This window comes from Tinamus guttatus, unplaced genomic scaffold (genome assembly GCF_059628265.1).
Source record: "Tinamus guttatus ecotype Peru unplaced genomic scaffold, ASM5962826v1 Tinamus_guttatus_pri_ptg000120l, whole genome shotgun sequence".
Taxonomy (NCBI): Eukaryota; Metazoa; Chordata; class Aves; order Tinamiformes; family Tinamidae; genus Tinamus; species Tinamus guttatus.
Genome location: NW_028288654.1, coordinates 275,493 through 296,754, shown reverse-complemented (window position 1 = coordinate 296,754; position 21,262 = coordinate 275,493). Strand labels below are relative to the sequence as shown.

General features: G+C 37.0%; 1 protein-coding gene across 1 annotated transcript in view; it reads right to left on the bottom strand.

Moving 5' to 3' along the window:
• Positions 1–9,113: 9,113 nt before the first annotated feature.
• Positions 9,114–21,262, bottom strand: part of LOC104580040 (neuroendocrine convertase 1) — a 33,967-nt gene continuing 21,818 nt past the window's right edge. The window contains exons 7-14 of the mRNA XM_088521389.1: positions 20,948–21,120; positions 18,660–18,872; positions 17,319–17,419; positions 16,105–16,338; positions 14,687–14,844; positions 12,194–12,327; positions 10,340–10,501; positions 9,114–9,717 (exon numbers count right to left, since the gene is read on the bottom strand). Coding sequence (XP_088377515.1) covers positions 9,355–9,717; positions 10,340–10,501; positions 12,194–12,327; positions 14,687–14,844; positions 16,105–16,338; positions 17,319–17,419; positions 18,660–18,872; positions 20,948–21,120 — 1,538 coding nt within the window. The 3' untranslated portion in view covers positions 9,114–9,354. The remainder of the gene's footprint in view (positions 9,718–10,339; positions 10,502–12,193; positions 12,328–14,686; positions 14,845–16,104; positions 16,339–17,318; positions 17,420–18,659; positions 18,873–20,947; positions 21,121–21,262) is intronic.

Genomic DNA, 21,262 nt, shown 5'->3' with positions numbered 1-21,262 from the left:
ATAAGAATAGTTATAGCATGTTAAGAATAATCCAAAATTGGAAGGATTTTAATGATCAGTTATACAAATGGCATAGCAGGCTACTAAAAAAGAGATGTGTCTGAAGATGACTCAGCCTTCGAGTCTTTCATGGTAAACAAAAGGTGATCTTGGCTCTGCTGCATTATTTTTTCAGTTAGCTAAAGTGCTAATGCTCATCCTTCTCCTGACCATCTGCAGACTGGAAAAAAATTAAAACCTTAAACACTTGGTAAAAAGTGGAGCTGTTCTTACCGTGGCACTCCAGTTTCCAGTTGTTGCCTAAAGAACAATGTAAAACACTATCACTGAAGGAAAACTTATGCTACCTAAGAGAGAAGTTAAAGTAATGCTTTTTTTCAACAAATAGAAGATAATTCTGTTTTATATATAGATACATGCATGCACCTATGTATGTATGCATGCTGTCCTTTAATTCTAGAGAAGAATATTCATTATTTTCCAGTTGGAAACTGTTTCATATCTCACTAAGACGGCCCTTGGATGTCTAGTCCTTACTGGACCTGAAGCTGCCCTTATTTCAGATTGGTCAAAATCTGGAATCTACTCTGGCGCTGTTTTTTATAATTTATTTTATTGCACCAAAAATGCACTGGGATGTAGTATAAGGTGTTTCTAGTTAAATTAAAAGAGACTATAAATGTTTTGACCACTAAAACATATGCATGGAAACATATACCAGCAAAACAATTGCTTTTTCTGCTGTAAATTGTTCTGTTTGGGGAACCAATATAAACTACACTGGTGAAATCACCCTGTCACTGGTAACAAGTGCACCTGAACTAGCCATGCCAGAAAATGCTGTCCAGAGGAGATGAAATCTCAGCTGATTTATGCTTAGATCATCGTGTGGAAATCAAGAGAGAAATAACTTTTTACTTGGATATTCTGGCAGGAGATCCTGCTGGGCTGAGCTGGTCTGTGGTTGAAACCAGCTAAAATACCAGCTCGATTCTATCAACACTGCAAAAATTATTCAAACTTTCACAGTTTTGGGGAAAAGATATATTTTTGCTAAGTTCTTTGTACGGAATGTGATCAGTACCATGCAGGCAGATTCTAATAAAAAATGCACCTTTTAAATGAGTTTCTGAGGTTTGAGGGCGAGGAAGCGTTCTCTCTGAAGCACAGAGATCTTTTTTTTTTTTTTTTTTTCTTCATTGTAAGGAGCCAAAGACCTTGTTAACTCTGTTTCTCTTTTTTGATTTCTTTTGAACAGACATAATGGCAGCAGTACTGCCTAATACAAGCTGTGAGCGAGAGCAGATCAGCTCCGTTTGGGACTCTGGAAAGAATAGGCTGATCAGACCTTACAGGGAGACAGTGTAAGCTAGACATCAGCCTTCTTTATGTGCGAGGGGCAATGCAGTAAATTCAATCTCTTCCACCGTTACTTCCACCCACGCAAAGAAACTAATTGTATGACTCTGCACACTGCAGATGCAGGCAAACAGAAGACATTTGCAGGCTGAGCCTCATCTTTGTGCTAACAGAAAATGATTACGCTCATTTTAGTGCACAATCCCCTAGTCACACTTAGCAATCTGTACAGGGATATGTCCAGACAGATGCAATATTGCTTGGGTTTAAAAAGATCCAAAGGGATTTACGTACTTTAATGTCACTGAAAGTTGAAGGGAGTCAGGCCTTTACTTCTTTGCCTCTTTTTAAAATTTAAACAATGACACACTTGTCCATCAACACATCTTTGCAAGGGTAGTGCTTTGTGGCGCTGCTTCAGATGATAGGCTTTTTGAACAGTGCAAAACACTGAGCTGACACAACTGCCATTGGGTCTGCTGAGAAAGGAGAATAGTGAGCATAGCTAAAAGCAGCTGTATGTGCCTGAACACGGACACTGGCTTAGAATCTCGTTGGGTATAAAATAACAATGGTGAAATCAAGGAGCTAAGGTGATTAACACGAACTGCAGAGCAGCTGAACCATGGGTATCTGGAAATGCTGGCCTTTAGATTTTGTAATTGCAATTCTGATAGGAAGGGAAGATATGAAAGATTAAGAAAGCAATGAATTTTGGTATTAAACAAACCAAATCTGATTCATCAGCATGAGCAGCACAAAGATCTTCTTTAAAGTTTATCCTTTAAAGCCAGCATAATGCAACTGAGAACTCCCTTGATAAAGAAGAGAGATGCATAAAAGCCACTCTTTCTTGTTGGAGTCTGTTTGCAATCTGCCATCTCTTTCTTTTCCTTCTCACTTCTAGGTGGTAATGCCTGACTCATATTACCTTGGGTCAGTTGGAATTCTCAGGTACCCTGCTGAATATTTAGAATGAGCCTATAAAGCCAATGGAGTCATAAAAATATATATGGCAAAACAAGGAACAGCAGACTTTTCTTTGGACTGTTCTTCAGTCTCCATGCATTTGTATAGCACTGCAATATGGAAGCAAATAATTTTAGAATATGTTATGGTCTATCTCCTTCTTTTAAATATATAGCAATCTCTGAACTTCATAAAAGAAAGGACTAAGGTCACACAGCTTCTAAATGTCTAAATATCTAAAATGTTTGGCAACATCATGAAACTAACTTGTGTAGCAGATGACCAAATGTATAGGACTTGCTTTGTGCTTTGTAAATGTTGCTTCCCTTCCCAGGAGGGAAATCTTTGCCCTTTCCTAGAGCAAAGTGATTCACCGTATTAGGTTGAGATCCAGTACCCTGCAATGTAAGCACCTCATGAAATTCTGTATGGAAATCCAGATATGGCTCATGACACTATACAGAACTGCAGGCACACATTTACAATAACTAAGTAGAACTCTAAAATCACACACATCCTTACTCTGTACTAAAGAATCCTGGACTATCAATCCTTTTGGATTCAGCCAGGCACCTAATCATGTGCTTAATCCCAGATATGTGCTTAAGCAGGACATGAGAGTGATTTAAGCGAGTGAGATTAAGCACCTGTTTAATGGTTTTATGTGGCCTGCAGGATGTGCTTAAATTACTTGGCAAACTTAAGACAGAATTGCCATCCAAGTGAATTTTCCCTGCAGCCTGAGGGTTGTGTGTTTCTTTATAGAGAACAACCCTGGAAACTGAAGATACTTGTAAAATTTTCTGTGGTGAACACTGGATTGGAGGGTCCTATCGGAGGGTTAATGTGATGCACCTTCAGGCATTTTTTTTCAAAAGCACTGAACAGTTGGGCCCAGTTATGCTCAGTACCGCCGAATACCAGACCAAAGAGGAATAGATGAAGGGAACATTCACGCTGCCAAACTCTACATGTACGATTTGAACATCTGAATTAGGCACCTGATTCAGAAGTGAGTTGCTATGTACTCAGACTTTCTCCACAGCATTACTCAGGGTAACCTCTACTTCCACTAATTTTGAAAGAAACCTGAAGATATACTCAAACCAGACTGTTACAAATAGAAAATAGGTTTCCCTCAAGAATTTCAAATTGAGTGCTCAAAGCCTTGGCAGAAATTTAGACTGGAGTGTCTTTAAGAGACCTAAGATCCAGTATTTATAGTGCCTGATGATGCAATACTTACCTGCTAATTTTGGAACCCAGTACTTTATAACTGTCTGAATCTTTCCATTCAAAGTTCCCCAAACATTTATGACTAATTTTTTCATAATAAAAACAGGATTATTTTTCCATTAGTACAGCTGCAGAAATACAGAATTCTTAGACAGAATGTACCCCAGCTGTTACAAGGATTATCAGATGAAGAAATCTCCTTTTCTCCCTGCCCCTACCAAAACTAACTGTATTATTAATACTATATTGATGCAAAATTTGAGCAAATTTATAAGTTTGAACTCTGTTCTAGCATATTAGCGCTGCTACTTCTTCCTCATTCTTGTTCCTGCTAAGATTCTGTCATCAAAGTGAGCTTACACAGAATCATGTAAACAAGTATGCAGATTTTCTTTATATAAAGGTCTAAGCAGTGAACTGCACTGACTTCAGAGAGTTTGATGTTAAGTCAGTGTTTAACAAGAGTTTTTAATATCTATAGGTATTTTCAGAAAAGTTTCTTTCAAGTATGGTGATCACTATAAATCAGAATAACTGAATAATAGCATAAAAATGAGAAATTAATAGCTACTTTTTTAAGTATTGAGTTTTCATTATGTTTATTACAAACTGTGAATTAGCATTGTGAAGATAACTGAGTTACCTATTGATGTGTGACACTGAACATTACCTTTACTTTCTGGATGTCTGTGATGCTGTGCATCACACTTTCATTATTCTTGAAATGTAAGACTTCAGCACCAACTCACTACATCTGTAATAAAAAAAACTGTAATAAGAGAAACGATATTTTTAATGAGTATTTGTGCTATTAAATAGAAAAATGTTTATTGAAATGATTTTATGAGTGCCTAGCAGGACAGGAATTTGAGCCTTTTCAGTCTGAAGTATAAATATTACTGATTCAGAGCAAAACACACATTTCTAGAGTTGGCCCTTTCCAGAATGTTGTTTTAACTGGGTAGTTCTCCTAGGAGCTCTGGAAATGGGCTTTCTGAATGGAAAGATCTGATCATCTAGAAACGCTTTATTCTGTGCAGTTATTCTGCATCTTCACAAACACAAAAATGATGGTCGCAGACTAATGACCAGAAAGCCTTTTCCTAAAAGTTTTAGACTACAATTATTTTCAGAGCTGGCCTAATTTAGAAGCCATCTTTCCTTAGGTTTGTAATATTGGGGGAAAAAAAAAATCACTGATAAGAGTTTGGTTTGCTGTTGCAGAAGGAATTTCTCAGATGTAACACCATTCCTTCTGCTACATTCATGCACATGGAGTTAAGCATGACTGACACTTCTGTGGAACTGTGATCTGTACGTAAGATATATAACAATTCATCGAAAGGAGGTTGTAGTGAGGCAGGGGTCGATCTCTTCTCCAGAATAACTACCGATAGGACAAGAGAAAATGGCCTCAAGTTGCACCAGGGGAGGTTCAGGTTAGACTTTAGGAAAAATTTCTACGTGGAAAGAGGGGTGAAGCATTGGAACAGGCTGCCCAGGGAAGTGGTGGAGTCACCGTCCCCAGCAGTGCTCAAGAAACGTGTAGATGAGGCGCTTGGGGACATGGTTTAGCAGACTTGGTGTCAAAGGGCTTACGGTTGTACTCAATGATCTTGAAGGTCTTTTCCAACCATAATGATTCTATGATTCTGTGATTCAAATGTTTGCCCTTCCCATGAATGTGCTCTTTACATAAACACACTATACCTACTCCTAATTTCTGATATGAGAAATACATGAACACCTTTTAAATTATATTAAGATCCCCTTTTCTCTTTAAAAATAATTTTCTTTATATTGAAAATGCTTATGATTATTTTCAGCTTGATATTATTTTGGCAGAGCATTTTTAAGGCAGGTTTGTTAACAGCTGTAGTTATGTAAGACTTGAGAAGCAAAATAAAGGGGTTGATAAATCTTCAAACCACAGAAGATAAAACTTTGGAAACCTCAGACTTGTTCAGCTCAGCTCAGCATCTCCCTGAACATGGTGTCTTCTTGGTGTGATAGTGAGAGAAGGGGAAGTTTCACAGATAAAGTCACATCTCTGAGGCCTTGTCTGGGCACCAGTGCAAGCCAGAGTAGACCACACAACACCCTGAACTCTACGCAACTGCCTTATGGTTCCTAAGGATCTGTTTGCCAAACATTGCACTGCCAGCCTCGGGCCCACAGCCACAGGTCTTTCCTTTCCGTATACAATGGGGACTTGAGAGAGAGAGGCACATCAGGAAACATGTTCCTCTGTACAGACCAGCAAATCTCCCTTAAATAGACAGTTCTCCACAGCTGTTTACATTAAGGTTATATAAGGACTTGTTTATTTACTGTCTAGAAACTTGCGGTTAGAAAAAACATTTCAACTGATACTACTTTGATGCAAGGGAATAAGATCTAAATATTTAATTTGATCCCCTTGACTCATTCTTCTGTATATTTATTTATACTTCTTCCAGCCCCTTTATGCCTATATGTAAGACAGAAGAGTGCTGCACTTCAGACTCACAGTGACAAATACTGCAGTTAGTGGTGTCAGCAGCAAAACTGACTTTGGTCAAGAAAGCTAAGTACTCTGGTGTTCCTTCTTGTGGATAAATCCTCTGCAATTCTTCATTTCCAATAAATTACACATTTTATCCACCCATTCCCTCTTTATCAAGCCATTACTTTTAATTCTAAACTATATTTCCCATATATATTTAAGCCATTGGCTTGATTTTAGCTTATTGTTTTCTTTACAAAGGTTAAGACCACACACTCTGAGCTCTGCTATCATACTGTATTATGCTACTAGTAGACGAATAGTAGACAAAACATCACATACAGTTGCAGTTGCTGTTGGAACATGCCTTTTAAAAAATAACTTTATTGGATGAAATTGTCTCCCAATAAAAATCTGGTTATTTTAATATAATTTATTATGCCTTTTAAAGTTCTGTCTGTTCAATAAAATCTTTGCTATATTATAAATACCTGTAAAGAAAATATAATTTAAAATTCTGAAAGAAAACATTTTTTTCCTTTTACATTTTTCACAAAACCCACATAGATACCAAGGAAAGAGTAACAATAAAAATAATTTACTCCTGTACAATCTCCTCTGGGTTGGAAACATTCAAAAGAGAGACTTTAAAGTTATCCTCTGATGAAATTTTGGCTACAACATGGGAACTGAGCTTAAAACAAAGTAGGGCCCTATGTTTTCCCCCTGTTTAATCTGAGTGGTCCTTTCAAGGAGTGATTGCTAGTACTTTCCTCACCTTATCATACCTGATTGATGACTGGCTAAAATTGCTGTTCTCTGAGGGAAGCAGCCTCTAAGCTTCATTGCACAGAAGTAAAGCTCATCCTAACACATTGTATAGGAATATTTTTGTAGAGATTAACTCCCAATTCTGAAAATTAAACATCAGTGGAAATATGTTAGTGCTCTCAACGTCCAATAGCAGCTATTAGAAATTTTAACATTTTGCTTGTTCAGTAGTTACAAATCGCCATAAGAAAGCTTCTGATTTGGACGACTTCTGTATTTTTTATCACTTCTTCTTCTAAGCAAATTGCTTAGTACAGAAGGAGTGATTTAGTCTGAGACATCCAATCTCAGAGTTGCTATTTTTGAAGTATGATAACATGGAGTAGAAATAAAGAATTCTTCAAATCGGCTAAGCTAAATTTACCCAAAGCTGGCAAAAATGCAGAGTGAGCTCAAGATTGGCACTAGAACGAATGAATAAGTAGAGATTTTCAAATCTTAAATTTGGCAAGACAAGTTTTAAAGTTGTCTTTAAGCAGTCCTGTTTATCTATAAGATAAGATTTAAGTACTGTCTTAAATTACAAGATCTAGCGTGAATTTTGAGAAATCACTGTTCAAAGTGATGATTTATCAGCAAAATGTTAAACTCCCGTTTTACAAACACTTTAATCACTTAAAGAGATAGACAGTGAAAGACAACAAGTATTTCTTGAATGTTTGGAAAATATATTTCAATAGATAGACATGAGAAACAAACAGGGAGAAAAAGAAGTAAAAACCTAGTCAGTATTTATTCCTATTATCTTTAGCACTATAATTATGTACTGTGTTTTTTCTTCCATTAGGATCTTTATTTCCTTGATCTAGATACCCTCCAAATTCTGACTGTCCAGTATTATACTGCTTTTTAATTATGAACAACAAAATAATAAGCCAATATTTACTTTGACTTTAGAGAGGCATGTGTGAAAAACTATTTTTCTAACAAACACTTCCAGTCATATCATTCTACTCCAGCTTTCATTTTTTTTCACCTGCGATAAGGTGATAGATCTTCCTTACTGGGCTTCTTCTCCCTCTGTTATCCCTTTTTTTCTTGCTACAGGATTTTCCCCACATTTCTCACTACTCTCTTTTCTTCAACTATTTCCTCCTCCTATTTTTTCTTTCCTACAAGTGCTACTATCAGGGAGAAGCCTGCCCATGCTGCTCCCTCAGAGCTACTTTTATTTCCTTCTCTTTTACCTCTTCCTTTGTCCTCCACATCCCATGCAGTCTTTCCTTCTATTGATTAGTTTTTCTTGATATTTCTATCTCAACCTTCCCCCATCCATTTTCCTTAACTTGCTAAATATTTAGGAAACATTACAATCCACCACAGACATTCCCACAGCCAGTCTTTAAGTGGCCTTTGCAGAAATAGTTCCCCTTTCCATACCACTTTGGCCACAGATCAAGGAAAAGACAGGTTCGTTGTCTTGACTGCTGAGGATGCAGACATCTCAGGAGATTTTTATATTACTTAACTTTAGAAACCTAACTAACTGAGGTTCCATAGGTAAAAGGTTGGTCCCCCAAAACTCCTATAGTAAAAAATGAAATAAAATAGATGGGTACTCCATCAGGTAATTCAGGACCAGTGTAAAAACTAGCCAAGTGCTTTGAAATGCTACTTATAGGAGCCTCTGTCTTCATTAACTATATATAGCCTACAAAGACGAGGGTTACAATTCAGGCACTTTAGTTAAAATCAGGTGGCAAGAACGCTATCCCATGGTCTGGCATGCCTCATTCGGGGCTCCTTTATTTTAGTATGTATCTGCCTGTAGCATACGTCAGAAATAACTTCATTACTGTGTGCTTAGAATAAAGCTTCTTGCCAATCATGGATAGTAAATGAGTGGTTGGCATTTTCCTACAATGCTCCAACCCAACTCCAGCTTTACAGTTGCTCCTTTCCTAGAGAACAGAAGGTTGCATTGTTTGGAAAAGGGACAAAAAAAAAAAAAACTGTGACAGAAGCAGTACTGGTTGCCAGTCTTAAATCCTGAATAAATGCCAAGTATAAAAAAGACTGCAATATTTATTGCAAATCCAGGGATGAGAGTATCTCCCTATAGCTTTGGCTGTTCAGTTCAAAACTGCTTGGTAATTCGGGTTTTGAATCTTACTGCATGCTAAGGGAATAGGATGGAAGAATAAGTAACATGAAAATTGTTTAAAATAGAGCATTAGTTTTTTTGGGTTTTGATTTTTTCCCCCGGGAGAATACTGTTGTGTATGCCCCTGAGGGGGCAAGTCTACTCTGATGGCAATGAATAAAGGCTTTGAAGAAAGCTATTACTAAAAAGCATCAGTTTACTGCCTTATCCTCCCACACCTATTTTTGTCCTCTTCCTGATATTCATGTTAAATATGAAGCAATCAAATCAGCAATCACACAACTAGAGCATACAATAGACTTCTGAAAAAAAACTGTGGAGGTGGGGTGGGGGGCATGAATATTTCCAACTCAGCGCCATACACTATAGTTTAGTTTCCTTCATTCAAAATATCAACCAAGGCCTGCAGCAGTCTGTCATCTCTATGCTTGTATGGTTTGACGTTGTAAAAAAGATCAACGTAGTCACTGTACAGACTTTCTTCTGAGTCTTTTAGCTGGAAAGGCCTGTTTAACTTTTCGAGGGCTTGGTAGAACTGTTCGTATGGAATATTTAACTTCTCATTTGCAGTCTTCTCGGGCAGGCGCTTCTGAGCCATCTGCCTGCTAAAAGCACTTTGCAACAGGTGCAGCATGGCCTCGGATGGAATTTTATCTTCTGCTTTGGCACTGCTACTACTGCTGCCTTCTGTGACTTTGGGATTTTCGCTCAGGTAGTCCGCTGTGGTATGATCCTAAAATACAGAATAGTATAAAGAAGGTTAGGCATCAATGAAAAATCGACTAGAGTCATATTTACTCTAAATAGCAATTTTTGTGTGTGTGTGCAAATAGATGCTACTTTTTTTCAACCTGGGGCTACTAGCATCTAGAAAAGAATTAGATCATTATATAACAAAACTGACTATCATCGAAAGCACTACAGATACAGTTAACTGAATCCCTCTGAATCAGGGAATCCCTGACTTCTGTGCTGCCATTAGTTACAAATTTTATTCCAAACTTCCAGCAAGCAGGTTCCTTTGGGGTCTGAGACTTGTTTTCATTGGAATTATGATAAATGCTGTGTATCTGTCAGAGGAATAATCTTCCTTCATTGTACAACTCAGCTGTATTAGATATTGAGTTGACAGCTGTAGTGTCAATAGCCTCTTAACATCTTAAAGCCTTAGATGTCAGTGTATGAAAACAGAGTCGAAAGAAAATATCAGTTGTTGAAATGGACATAATCACGGTGCTCACACAACTTACATGTGGTTAAGGGGTGGAGGAAGGGAATACAGAATGAATGAGTGTCCTCTCACATATTCTTATAATTTGAAAAATAGATAAGGAAGTAAATTAGTTTGACACTACCTCTACAAGGTCTGTCATCTTCTCCACTCCCCTTCTGTCATTTTGCACAGCATTGTAGGATGCGTACACACGTGGCTGCTTCATGTGTTCAGGCTGGGTAGATGTGCCATGCAAAATCAGTTTCCAATTTACAATCCTCCCTTCATTTTGTATTCTTCTGGACTAAAAGGCAAGCATGGCATTAGCATAGGTTTTCAGGAAGTAAGAAGATGAAACAGAAGATACTTGACCTAAAGTTAGACAGAAGACACTAAAATAAACTATAGGGCTTTCAGTATTCAAAATTAGACAATGACTTATAAGCACCAAAGGTCATTATAAACAGAATATGTCAGAATGTGGAATTTAACACAAAGTCTTGACTATTACAAATACTCATATTCTAATGCAACATAATTATATATGAATCATATAAGCATTAAAGGAATTTCATAACATAGAATGCCAAAAATTACTGAACTCTTATTCTGTGTTATTAGGGTTTGTTCACCAAGCCAGTCTCTGGCAATGTTGCCACAACAGTTGCCACTGAAACAGTCATTTGCAATAATATTCCATAGTGGTTGATGTACAGCAGTAGTCTGAAACACAGCTTGCGAAGCACCAAATGCTTTATCCATTATTTTTGATGACAATATTTAAAACTGGAAACTTGAAAGTAGTAGAGACAAGTATGGAGAATGCTGAGAATTGTCTTTACCAAAGCTTCTTTTCATAACTTTTTGCTCAGACAATAGTTACTTGAGATGATAGCTGCTAAAGCTCTTAATTTCTGATAAATCTTCCACTTAATTTTACATGTATTTATTCTAGCATTCAGGACCTTCTCTCACTTGAAAATGGAATAAAACAATCTTCTTAATGGCATTCCAAAAAATGCGTTATAGGAGTTACAAAGAACAGGATATCTGTAACCATGGGGTTAGCTATAAGCCCACAGTATTAACTCTACAATGTTGATAATAATATTTACTTCTACTGCCTTGCCCATCTGTTCTGTACTTGGCATTATCCTGCTGTTTACAAGTTGAGGCCAAAAGGGATTGGAGGCTCAGTGTCTGATAGGAAACACTCGGTTTTTGGCAGGATCTGACCCCTAATGACAAGCTTATTAACAGACAACTTGAAACTCTCCAAAGTTGAATGAGCTTGATCAATCTCTCCTTGAAGAGGATGATTTTTCAATTGCCTATCAGACAGCTTTTTTTGGTGGCGCACTGTTGTAATCCATATCCCCAGGTAGTTTGAGCAAACATATTTATTTTATATATGTAGATTTCTTGGATTTCATCATTAAAGTTTTTTCAGCAATAATTATGACAGTAATTATACTGAAAAGAAGTTAGGGACAGATATATGGCAGAACAGCTCTATAAAGTCACCTGAAATTCATTAATTCAGAGGTTCCAAGTTAATGAAAATTATGAATAACTACCAAGAGGAGACTAGATCTATCCCATGCTCTTTTCTGCAGGAAAAACTAATTTGTAATGAATCATATATAATTTGTATTATATATTATACACTCCATAAATCACAGAAAATTATATGAAGTGATTTCTCTCAGTATAATATGATGTTTCATGAACTTTCATTGATAGGTATACATCTATGAAATGAGGCTGGTTTTGTGTTTATATAATGAACAAGAAAATCTGACCTTATCTTTTTTGTGTGTGTTTCAGAGGAGCCAGTCTAATCTTTCAACCAGATGGATATGTACCTTAAACAAAGTCCTGTGGGAGTCTGCTCACTGAGAAGACCCTCTCTTCAAGATGTTTGACAGTGGCTATCAATCGTTTTATCTGTGTTAGTTGCCGAATACCTTACTATTTAACATATAGATTTACTTACCACATCAGTAATTCTTAATACCCAGGTGCCTGTTGGATTCTCTCCCCATGTGTGAACAGACATGAAGTCCCAGTTCTTAAAGCCATTAGGAGACTTATCTCTCTCTCTCTCTGACAGTAAGACAGTGCTGGTTCCTGTATTAGTACAATAAATCAATAGAAGTAATTGTTCACCCACATCTGGTTTGATTTTTCAAATTACTCAGCTGGCAGGCCATACAGTGCATGCATAGCTAACCTGGAAAATATAGTATTTAACACGGGCTTGTGGAATGGGAAATATGCCATTTCTGATCACTGATTAATTCTTTTTAAAGCAATATTTAAGAGCACAAAAAATGTCATATTAGGTCACATTAGAAAGGTACACCTTGCTTAGTGTTCAGTTTCTAAAAGGAATCAGCAGTATATGCTCATAGAAAAAAAGAGCCTAAGAAACATATCATACATGGCCAGTCTTTCTCCAGCAATAAGCAGTTCAGAGAATTTTTGACCTGGAAGTTTCTAAAACAAACCAGCATTTTAAAGAGACACTGATAGATACATTTGTCTAATTTGGTTGCTGCATTTTTATGATTTAATTGTAAATTCAACAGCATCCTGTGACACTGAGTCTTGCGATTTAACTTGCTAACCTAGATTACTGCCTGGAATGTGTGGAAGGGGAGTATCACACCTTTAAGAAACAGATGTGGTAGCAGAGAGGAAAATACTCCAACAAATGAAAATTGTACGAATTAACCTATTTTTATGAAATGCCTGAGCCAAAATAATGTTTGTGCTCATCAAAAGGAAGAAGCAGGAAGCAGCAAGGAAATGAGAGCATGTACAGGGGAGTGAGTGAAGGCAAAGGTAAGGCAATTTAGGAAGGGGAAGTGGGACATCTCCTTTCAGTAGCAGTGAGTTAATTCATCTCACACAGTATTATGAAATCAAAGGGTTATATAGAACTCATCATTTTAACTTTTTTGGTGAGTGAATGTAAGTAAGTGATTACATCCTGAAACACTAACACAGGGAAAAGTACACATTATTATTATTATTACTATTATTATTATAAAAATGTAGGAGTTCACCAAATATTTCTGCGGCAGAAGAGATTTTGCTGCACAGTAGGAGACTTATGCTTGTTTGCATCTAAAGAGTAAGCAATGGAGCTATATTTACATAATATAGAGCAGAAAACCTCAGGGAGCCTTATCATAAGCTATAAATACATTTAAAAATCACACCATAAATACAGAAAAAGAACAACATGTATTCAGTAGGAACATTTTAAAGAAAGGTGGGAAGAACTGAGAGAAAGAACAATTTAACAGTTTAACCATGATACTAAGGTAGAGACAGTAAAACCAACGATTGCTACCTCAACTAAAGCCACAGAAGTACAAAAGGAAATGAGAAGATATTACTGTCATCAGGCTTTTAGGTAAGTCTGATGTTCACTAAGGTTCATCTAATTCCTAGACATTAGCAGCAGAGGGAGTTAGGGAGTGAAATACTTTTATAAAAGTAAAATTCTTCTCATCTCCTTCATTTGCCTAGGGATAGTCTATCCAGTTACATCCAAGCTAAAACTCATCTGGCATGGACTTACATTTGGAAATACACACCGATAGTCAAGAGTAAAACATATCATAGTAATATTGAAGTCATCTGCCGTAATAAAGAAGGTAAACTCAGAAAAGGAAGAAGTAAGGTTAGGCTTCAAAGGAATCACAGACAGGTAGGGTTTGGAAATATACAATATATACAACACTTTAACTCTGCTCTCCACTAAAGTCCTGCAATAATGATGTGAACAATGTTCTAGCATTTTATTATCTGTGAATTACTAGTTTAACCTTAGTATTAGGATATTAGATTAGACTGATTTTTAAACTGGCATCTGAAAGCTTGTTTCTTTTTAATACTTTTTAAATACTTTTAAAACCTACAAAAGATCTTTGTCTATATTTTTTATACTCATTCTGCTCTTTTTCTTCTTTTCATAGTTGTATTTCAGGGCACTGTCAAGGTATTTTAGCACATTTAGTGTAGTGGTAGTGAGGTGCCTAAGAGAGATATTATGTTTTAAATATATCAATGACAAAACACAATTACATGAAATCCAGGGAGTAGATTTCCTCAGTTTTCCAGCACAGTAAGGCTGATAAGTGCCACCAAACTATAATTTGTTGCATGTCATGAACTCTCTATTTGCAGTATTCAAGTGCTGTGTCTAAAATCTAAGGTATTAGAAATGATGCCCTCATTTTCTGAGCTATGATTTCCCAACTTCTGTTTACAAAAATAACTCAACATTAAGGCAGAGAAGAGGATTCAGAGATCCAGTTGCCTAATTCCAGGATGCTTTGTCCTCATTCACCTGCCGGAAGTTTTGTCTACCAATGTACTGAACTACTTTTAATGAAGTGAAGAGCAGATAGCTTTTAATGAAATAAATTTTACACGCTACCACATCGGAAACAAAGCATTTCTTTTCTTCCTTTACCTGATGGAGACTCCAGGGTGACATGAAGGTCGCCCCTACGGGTATACTCAATTGTTGCCTCAAGCTGCACATGCTCCAGTGATGCAATGGAGTTTTCTTGACCTTCACAGGCTTTTGTGAGAATTTCAATGATGACCTCCCCATTTGCTCTTAATAATCTGGCAAAATTAAGAGAAATTGTTGGATTACTTACAGAAAGTTTTTGATTCTGTATTATAATGTGAAGGGCAGCTGACACATCTGACACCTGTATCAGAACTGCAAGAAAGGAAGAACAACAAACATTTTTTTTTTAATTCAGTTGCCTCAATGAAATCTCCAGAAGAGCTGTTATCATGGAGCTAAATTTTTCAGGAAGCATACCTTTTTTTTTTTTTTTGTCCTTTGTAGTAAATTCAATTTCTAGGGAAAAAAGCATGCATCTTTTGTACATTCTCAGAGCGCTGTACATAGCTTTCTTTGCACAATTTCCTTTAATTTTAATGAGAACTAGCTATCTACATCTCCACCTAAGTCATTCAGAATTCAAGACCTTGGGATCTTTGGTTTTATAATGTAAGATAAAGGCTTGTAATAATAATAATAATACATAAGCAGTATCACATAAATCACTACTGTATTTAATAAAAAAAAAGAAAAAGAAAAAACAGAAGATTGTGCAAAGGAGATGGAAAAAAAAACAGATTGATAATAAAATAGGATAGATTACCAGGCAGTAACACTCCACAACACTGTAATATGTTTCTACAGAAAGATTTTTGGTGCACTTACATAGTATAATTTGTAGCTTTGAAATAAACACATTTGTTCTATGAGGGGACAAGAAAGGTGTAAAGATCCTTATTGATTAACCAAGTAAATGATTAAGTATAACTTTTACCTGTATTTTGAATTCCATTTAGGCTCAGTACAATTGGAGCATTTGTGGGTATGGGTGGTAGGTTTGCTCAGTGAGCCTTACATTTCACAAAAGCAGTGTTATTAATGTGACTAAAGCTCAACATTTCACCCTAATTTCAAAAAGTACTATGTATGACACAAAAAAAAATGTTAAGAACAATTACGGCTTTTTTTAAGGCCTATGGGAGACTGGTAGCCTTTTCTTCAACTGCTGATAGCAACATAAACTTTCATATCTGATCACCTTCAGTCTCACAGTCTCATCCATCCATACACTGCTTGCACAATAAGACCTAATAATCTTATTCTTTGTTAAAGTTTTCAAGGTAGCAATTTCCATTAGTCTCACAGTAAAAAGCAAGAAGACAAATGCAGTAAGGCAAAAACAAATGTATCAAAAAGAAACCTCTGGACTGTAGTCTGGCTTGAAGCAATCTGTGCAAAATACTCCCCTTCATGTTTTACTAAGACAGATACAATCCAATCTAAGATTAGGTACTCTTAATGTAAATTCTTACCTCGGTTCAAAGCTTTTGTCTTTGACAATACACTCTTTCTTTTCTGGCACACCTTTCCATCTTTTAGGATCAGCTAAATCCACCAGTGCGTTGGCATTAAGCAATCCAAACCCAAATCGGCTGTTTACCATGAGCCCAGCTCCATTCTTTTTCCATCCTGGATTGCCAGCCAGTGGATCATACTCAGAGGTCCAGACTGCTAAGTGTTGCATATCCCTCCAGGTTAGATTTGGGCTGTTGAGAAAATGTTGCTCATTAATTTTTATAGGACTATCTAACTATTTTCTCTCAATTATCTGCATATGCTTAGGAGTGTATATGGTACCCACTTGCTTTAAAGCCAAGAGCACGATATATGCTTAGCCTCACAGTACTTCTTCAGAAAAACAAGATCTCTGTTTAAATGAAGAACTGATACCTATCAAGATTAGAGCCCTGTTCTTCTAAGTCATTCAGGCATTTAAAGGTATGTATTCATCAAAGCTGATATTTCCTACCCCTCTTTGTGGGACCTTAACTTTGAAAACATTCACTGATACTTGATTCTGTTTGGGGTTATCTACACCCTTTAAAACATGGTCCCAAGTATCTTGCCTAATGTCATAAAAGAAATGCAAGAAAAAAAGGAGCTGAACCCCCATTTTTACAGGACTAAGTCTAAGCCCAAATGCCTAAAGTGCTTTCTTTGAAAAGTTTATTGTCTTTCTCCCAAGCCCCTCCTCCCTCCCATCTTCTTTCCCCTGGTATATCATAAACCAGGACTACCAGCCCTACAGGATTTGCACCTGCCTGCTCTGACTGTCCAGTTTGGCTATTCCCATTTTAGGCCTCATCCCCAGCAGCAAGGTTCTGCAAACTGCATAAAGACTTCACTTAAACTTGTACAACCTGCTGTCCTCAATTATATTCTCCTGCTGCATGTGCAGCCTAATCACTTAATGCAGTTGATTGGAGCTCAACAAACAATTATTGCCATTGCACAACAAGGTCTAAACTCCCTGGCTCATCAATTCTTACCTGTGTTGGTCCTGCTTCACTAAGTAGGCACTGTGGCAAGTAGCTCCTCATTTCTGTCATCAGACTGAACAGATTTGACTGACAAAAAGTGGAGCCCAGCATAAGATGCTGCCACTTCTAAATACACAGCATTCAGGGGGAAGAAAGTGGGATGCCTGAGACAGAGGAGTTTCAATTATGATTTTAGGACATCTTACTTTGCTTCCAGAGCTAGAGCAAAAATTCCTGCTGCCAGTGGTGCAGATGCAGAGGTCCCAGTGTGAGTCTCTGTACATTCATTGTGAAGATCAGCACTTGTCTAATAGAAAAACAGCAACAACAACAACAAAAGAAAAGTATGAAAAAGTGATAAATGCAGTCATATCCATACTCAAAAACATAACCATGTATCCTTTACTCAGTGCATATTAATACATTCCTCATCAGCAGACTAAGTGATGGATGTTTAAATCCATTCATATTTCCATCTACTCTTTTTACATCAACTATAATTTTTGTATCAAAATGCTTTGTGTTGGAACAAAATACTCGCACACTGAACATCTTACTTTAAGGCTTCACAATAAGTGTTTCAGGCTTACTGGTGAATCATAAAAATGCATCATTGTGTTGGGTCTAGAACATTTAAAATTACTGCCTGCTTCAAAATTACTCACAGGATTAGTACTAGTGTTCTGCTCCCTCTTCAGCAAAAGGACTATAATTTGCAATGAAGCATGCGTTTTAGTTCAAAACTAAATGCCAAAACCATTTGCTCTGGTATCTCAAGATGGAAAGGGAGAATGCTGAAATCTCCAGATCTCAGGTAAAATATAATCTATTTAGGAAGGACCAATCTTTTGAGTAACATGCACTGACATTTTAATCCCCATCCATGTAGTTTACTGTAAAACTAGCCATCAACCAGAGCAAAACAGAGTACAGCTCTTTGAACATTATTTTATCATGGCAAATTTCTTAAGGACAAGTTGTTTCTTCAAAAGGTAACGCACTGATTTATCCACTTGCTAAGTGGACACTTGTCCACTTAAAGATTGGAAACACCACTATTTTTGTCATCAGTGGGAATAGAGGGGATGAAAATCTTACAGAAAGCAAGTGGTAGAATGGCAAGGAATAAATACTAGAGGTCCTTATATTCTGAATCTCTTTTTTTATTGTTACAATTCCATTAACTCTATTAGATCCTACTCATTGGTTGGGACCTCACTCTCATAAGAAGATTAGATCTGATTTTTTGAAGAATAGGAACATGTCAAATGTGATGCAAAGACCTCTGTCACACAAAACAACAGAATATTTCAGCATTCTGAGACAATCATCACTGCCATTTAGCTATTGCTTTGCAGTAGAAGATGCTCTGGGAATAAAAGCACTTTTTGTATTTCTAATTCCCCAGTGTTTTAATATTCAAGTACTGAACATGGAAAACATAAGTAAAACAGGCACTTGAAATTAGGCATATAAAAGCTCTCACTTGTTATTTTCATATATAATACATATCTAGGCATATTCTGAATCTGATAAAAACAACCTACAATTCTTTGGTCAGTATAATCCCCACTGCTGTACGCTGTGGCCAGAGTTGACGAGCACTTCTCTGCATACCAGGGAGAAAGGCCTTGCTGAGAAGCACTGCTAATGGAGATGGTGTAGATACTATCAGTGTAACCATCACAGTCACAGTTGTCACCCTGACGACCTCCATTTCCAGAAGCCCATACAAAAATGGAGCCTTTTCCATTTCGGCCCTAGAGGAAATGAAAGAAGAGATTACCAAAGGAAGAAGAGAGCTTTCAGTCTCTGCAGTGCATTCTTAACTACTCCTCCCCACAAAAAATGACAGCATAAAATCTCAAACATTTGCAGATGGAAGACAATTTTCCATAGGCACTGTGGAAGACAGAGTTGGAAGAAACAGGCTGGATGATATATCCTACTTTACACCTTTTAGTTCATCTAGTCTAGATTTAGTATTCCAAATACAGCAACTTTCCTCAAAATAAGTTTTAGATTGAAAAAAAAGAAGCTGTGATCAACAGGTAAGTTTTTCCACATGCCAATGTTTGGTCCTAAGTATTTTTAAGAAAAATCACCATTTTTAAAAGAAACGGCAAGTTCCTCAGGAGTTACTTCATCTGTGCTTCAGACCATCAGTCTCAGGGCACAACCACTTTCATTCCCTGTTCTGGTCTCCAGTGTATAAGGAGGTAGAGGCAGGTAATAATTGTTGCTGGCAGCTGGCAGTGGAGTGAGGCAGCAGCATGCAAATCATCACAACTATCCTATATAAATATCAGATACTTTGTATTAAACTGTGCTAGTCCTTCAGTGGAAAAACCTGTTTCATGTGAAGAGCAAAAGTTGTATTTTCATTCAGTGCTAACAGATACATATTCACTGCAAACAGCTGTCACAGATACAGATTTTTATCATGCTCCTACAGACAAGACTTGATTTTACTTGGGCAATGGGTAAGAGATATGCAGCACTTAAAACATTAAAAATAAGGAAACAGAAAAATAAGCTGTACTCCTTATGATACAATTGGTAAAATAGGAAGGATAACCCATGCCAACTCCAGCAAATGAGATAATATCTTCTTTTGAAAATAAAGGCTGCAGTCCAGTGAAGCGCTGGCACATGTGAGCAGCTGCTCTGATTTCACTTGAAGTGGTACAATGTCTCTCAGATGCTTAAGGCTAAAGCATATGCTTAAGGGCTCTACTGCTGTGCAACTCCATCTCCGATCGACTTAAATGGAATGGGAGAGCATCCAGATCCTTGAAAATGGATGCCTGGAAATTAACGGGTAAGTTTGCTTCCCTTAATAAATAAAACAGTCCATAAAAAAGATATGTGTTCTTCACCACAAAGATAACCTGCTTTTTCAGCCATGGAACATTGGCTCCCTAATTCTTGCCTGTAAATCTCCTTTTTTTTTGCTATCTACTTACAGACTTAGATCTCTGTTTATCATCAGCTTGTTCCTCTCAGCCTCCATTCTTCCCTCAGTGAATGCCTGTCAGTTGTCAGTTGTCTTTGTCTTCTTCCCTCCTTCTGTCTGCTAATATTAATTGCCCTTTTCTCCGGAATCCTTTCTTTGCATGTGTCCTTCAAGCTTGCCTCCATTTCTTTCCTTTCTCATCTATTTGATTCAATTTTCTTCTCTATATTAGTACCTGGCCATTTTAGATATCTTTTCACCTCATTGGCAAGGGCAGTTTATTTATATATTCCCAATAGCTCTCTCAGTCTGCCCCCTACTTATTATCCAAACAGATCTAAAGAGAATAACATAAAAAAGAATTGTAAAACCAATGTCTTCAATACTCGCAATCATGTATTTTACTGTCTTTATTTTAATTGGAACATGATATGCACCAACTTATTAACTAGTGCAATTAACACAGTAGATGTCCATCCACAGGGTGCTAAAATGCATCACTATTTCACCAAGTAAAATATTTACCAAGCAGAAACTTTGTATTAAATTTTTATAGGCTCTCAGTACAGAAATCCAGTTACTGTTCAGAGCAAAACAAGCAGACAGAGAAGATGGGGGGTAGGGTGAGACAAAGGCAGCAAAAGTAAAGGTGGAAAACAAAAGGTTATCTGTGGAGGATACCAGCCTAAAATCAGCTTAGAAAGCTGTAATGGTGTTTTATAAAAGTTATGTTCTGGCTGGTAATTTCTCTGACCTGTACAATTAAAATCCCTTTCCCCCTTTTCAATTGCATTTGGGTGACAACAGCACAAATTTTCCTTTTCCTCCCTGATAGGAACCATTTTTACATTCTAGTCTCCTTTCTCTTAAGTATCCTACCTGTTTTATCCCATACTCAAAAGCCTTCTGTGCCAGTCTGCCAGGTCCCTCTACAGTTTTACCATCATCATTAGGGCCCCAGCTTGCACTGTAAATATCCACGTGTTCAGGATTGAAGCCAATTGAACTGGCTTCAATGGCATCGGTGACTATTCCATCCAGCATACGTATACCTTAACAGGAAAAAACAGGCAGATTGGATTTATTTTCTGTTCTCTCTTCTTTGTCTTACTTAATGGTTTGTAAAGTCTCCAGCACAATTAATACATAATTATTACGTCAGCCTACTGCTATTTATTTAAGTAACACTCAGCA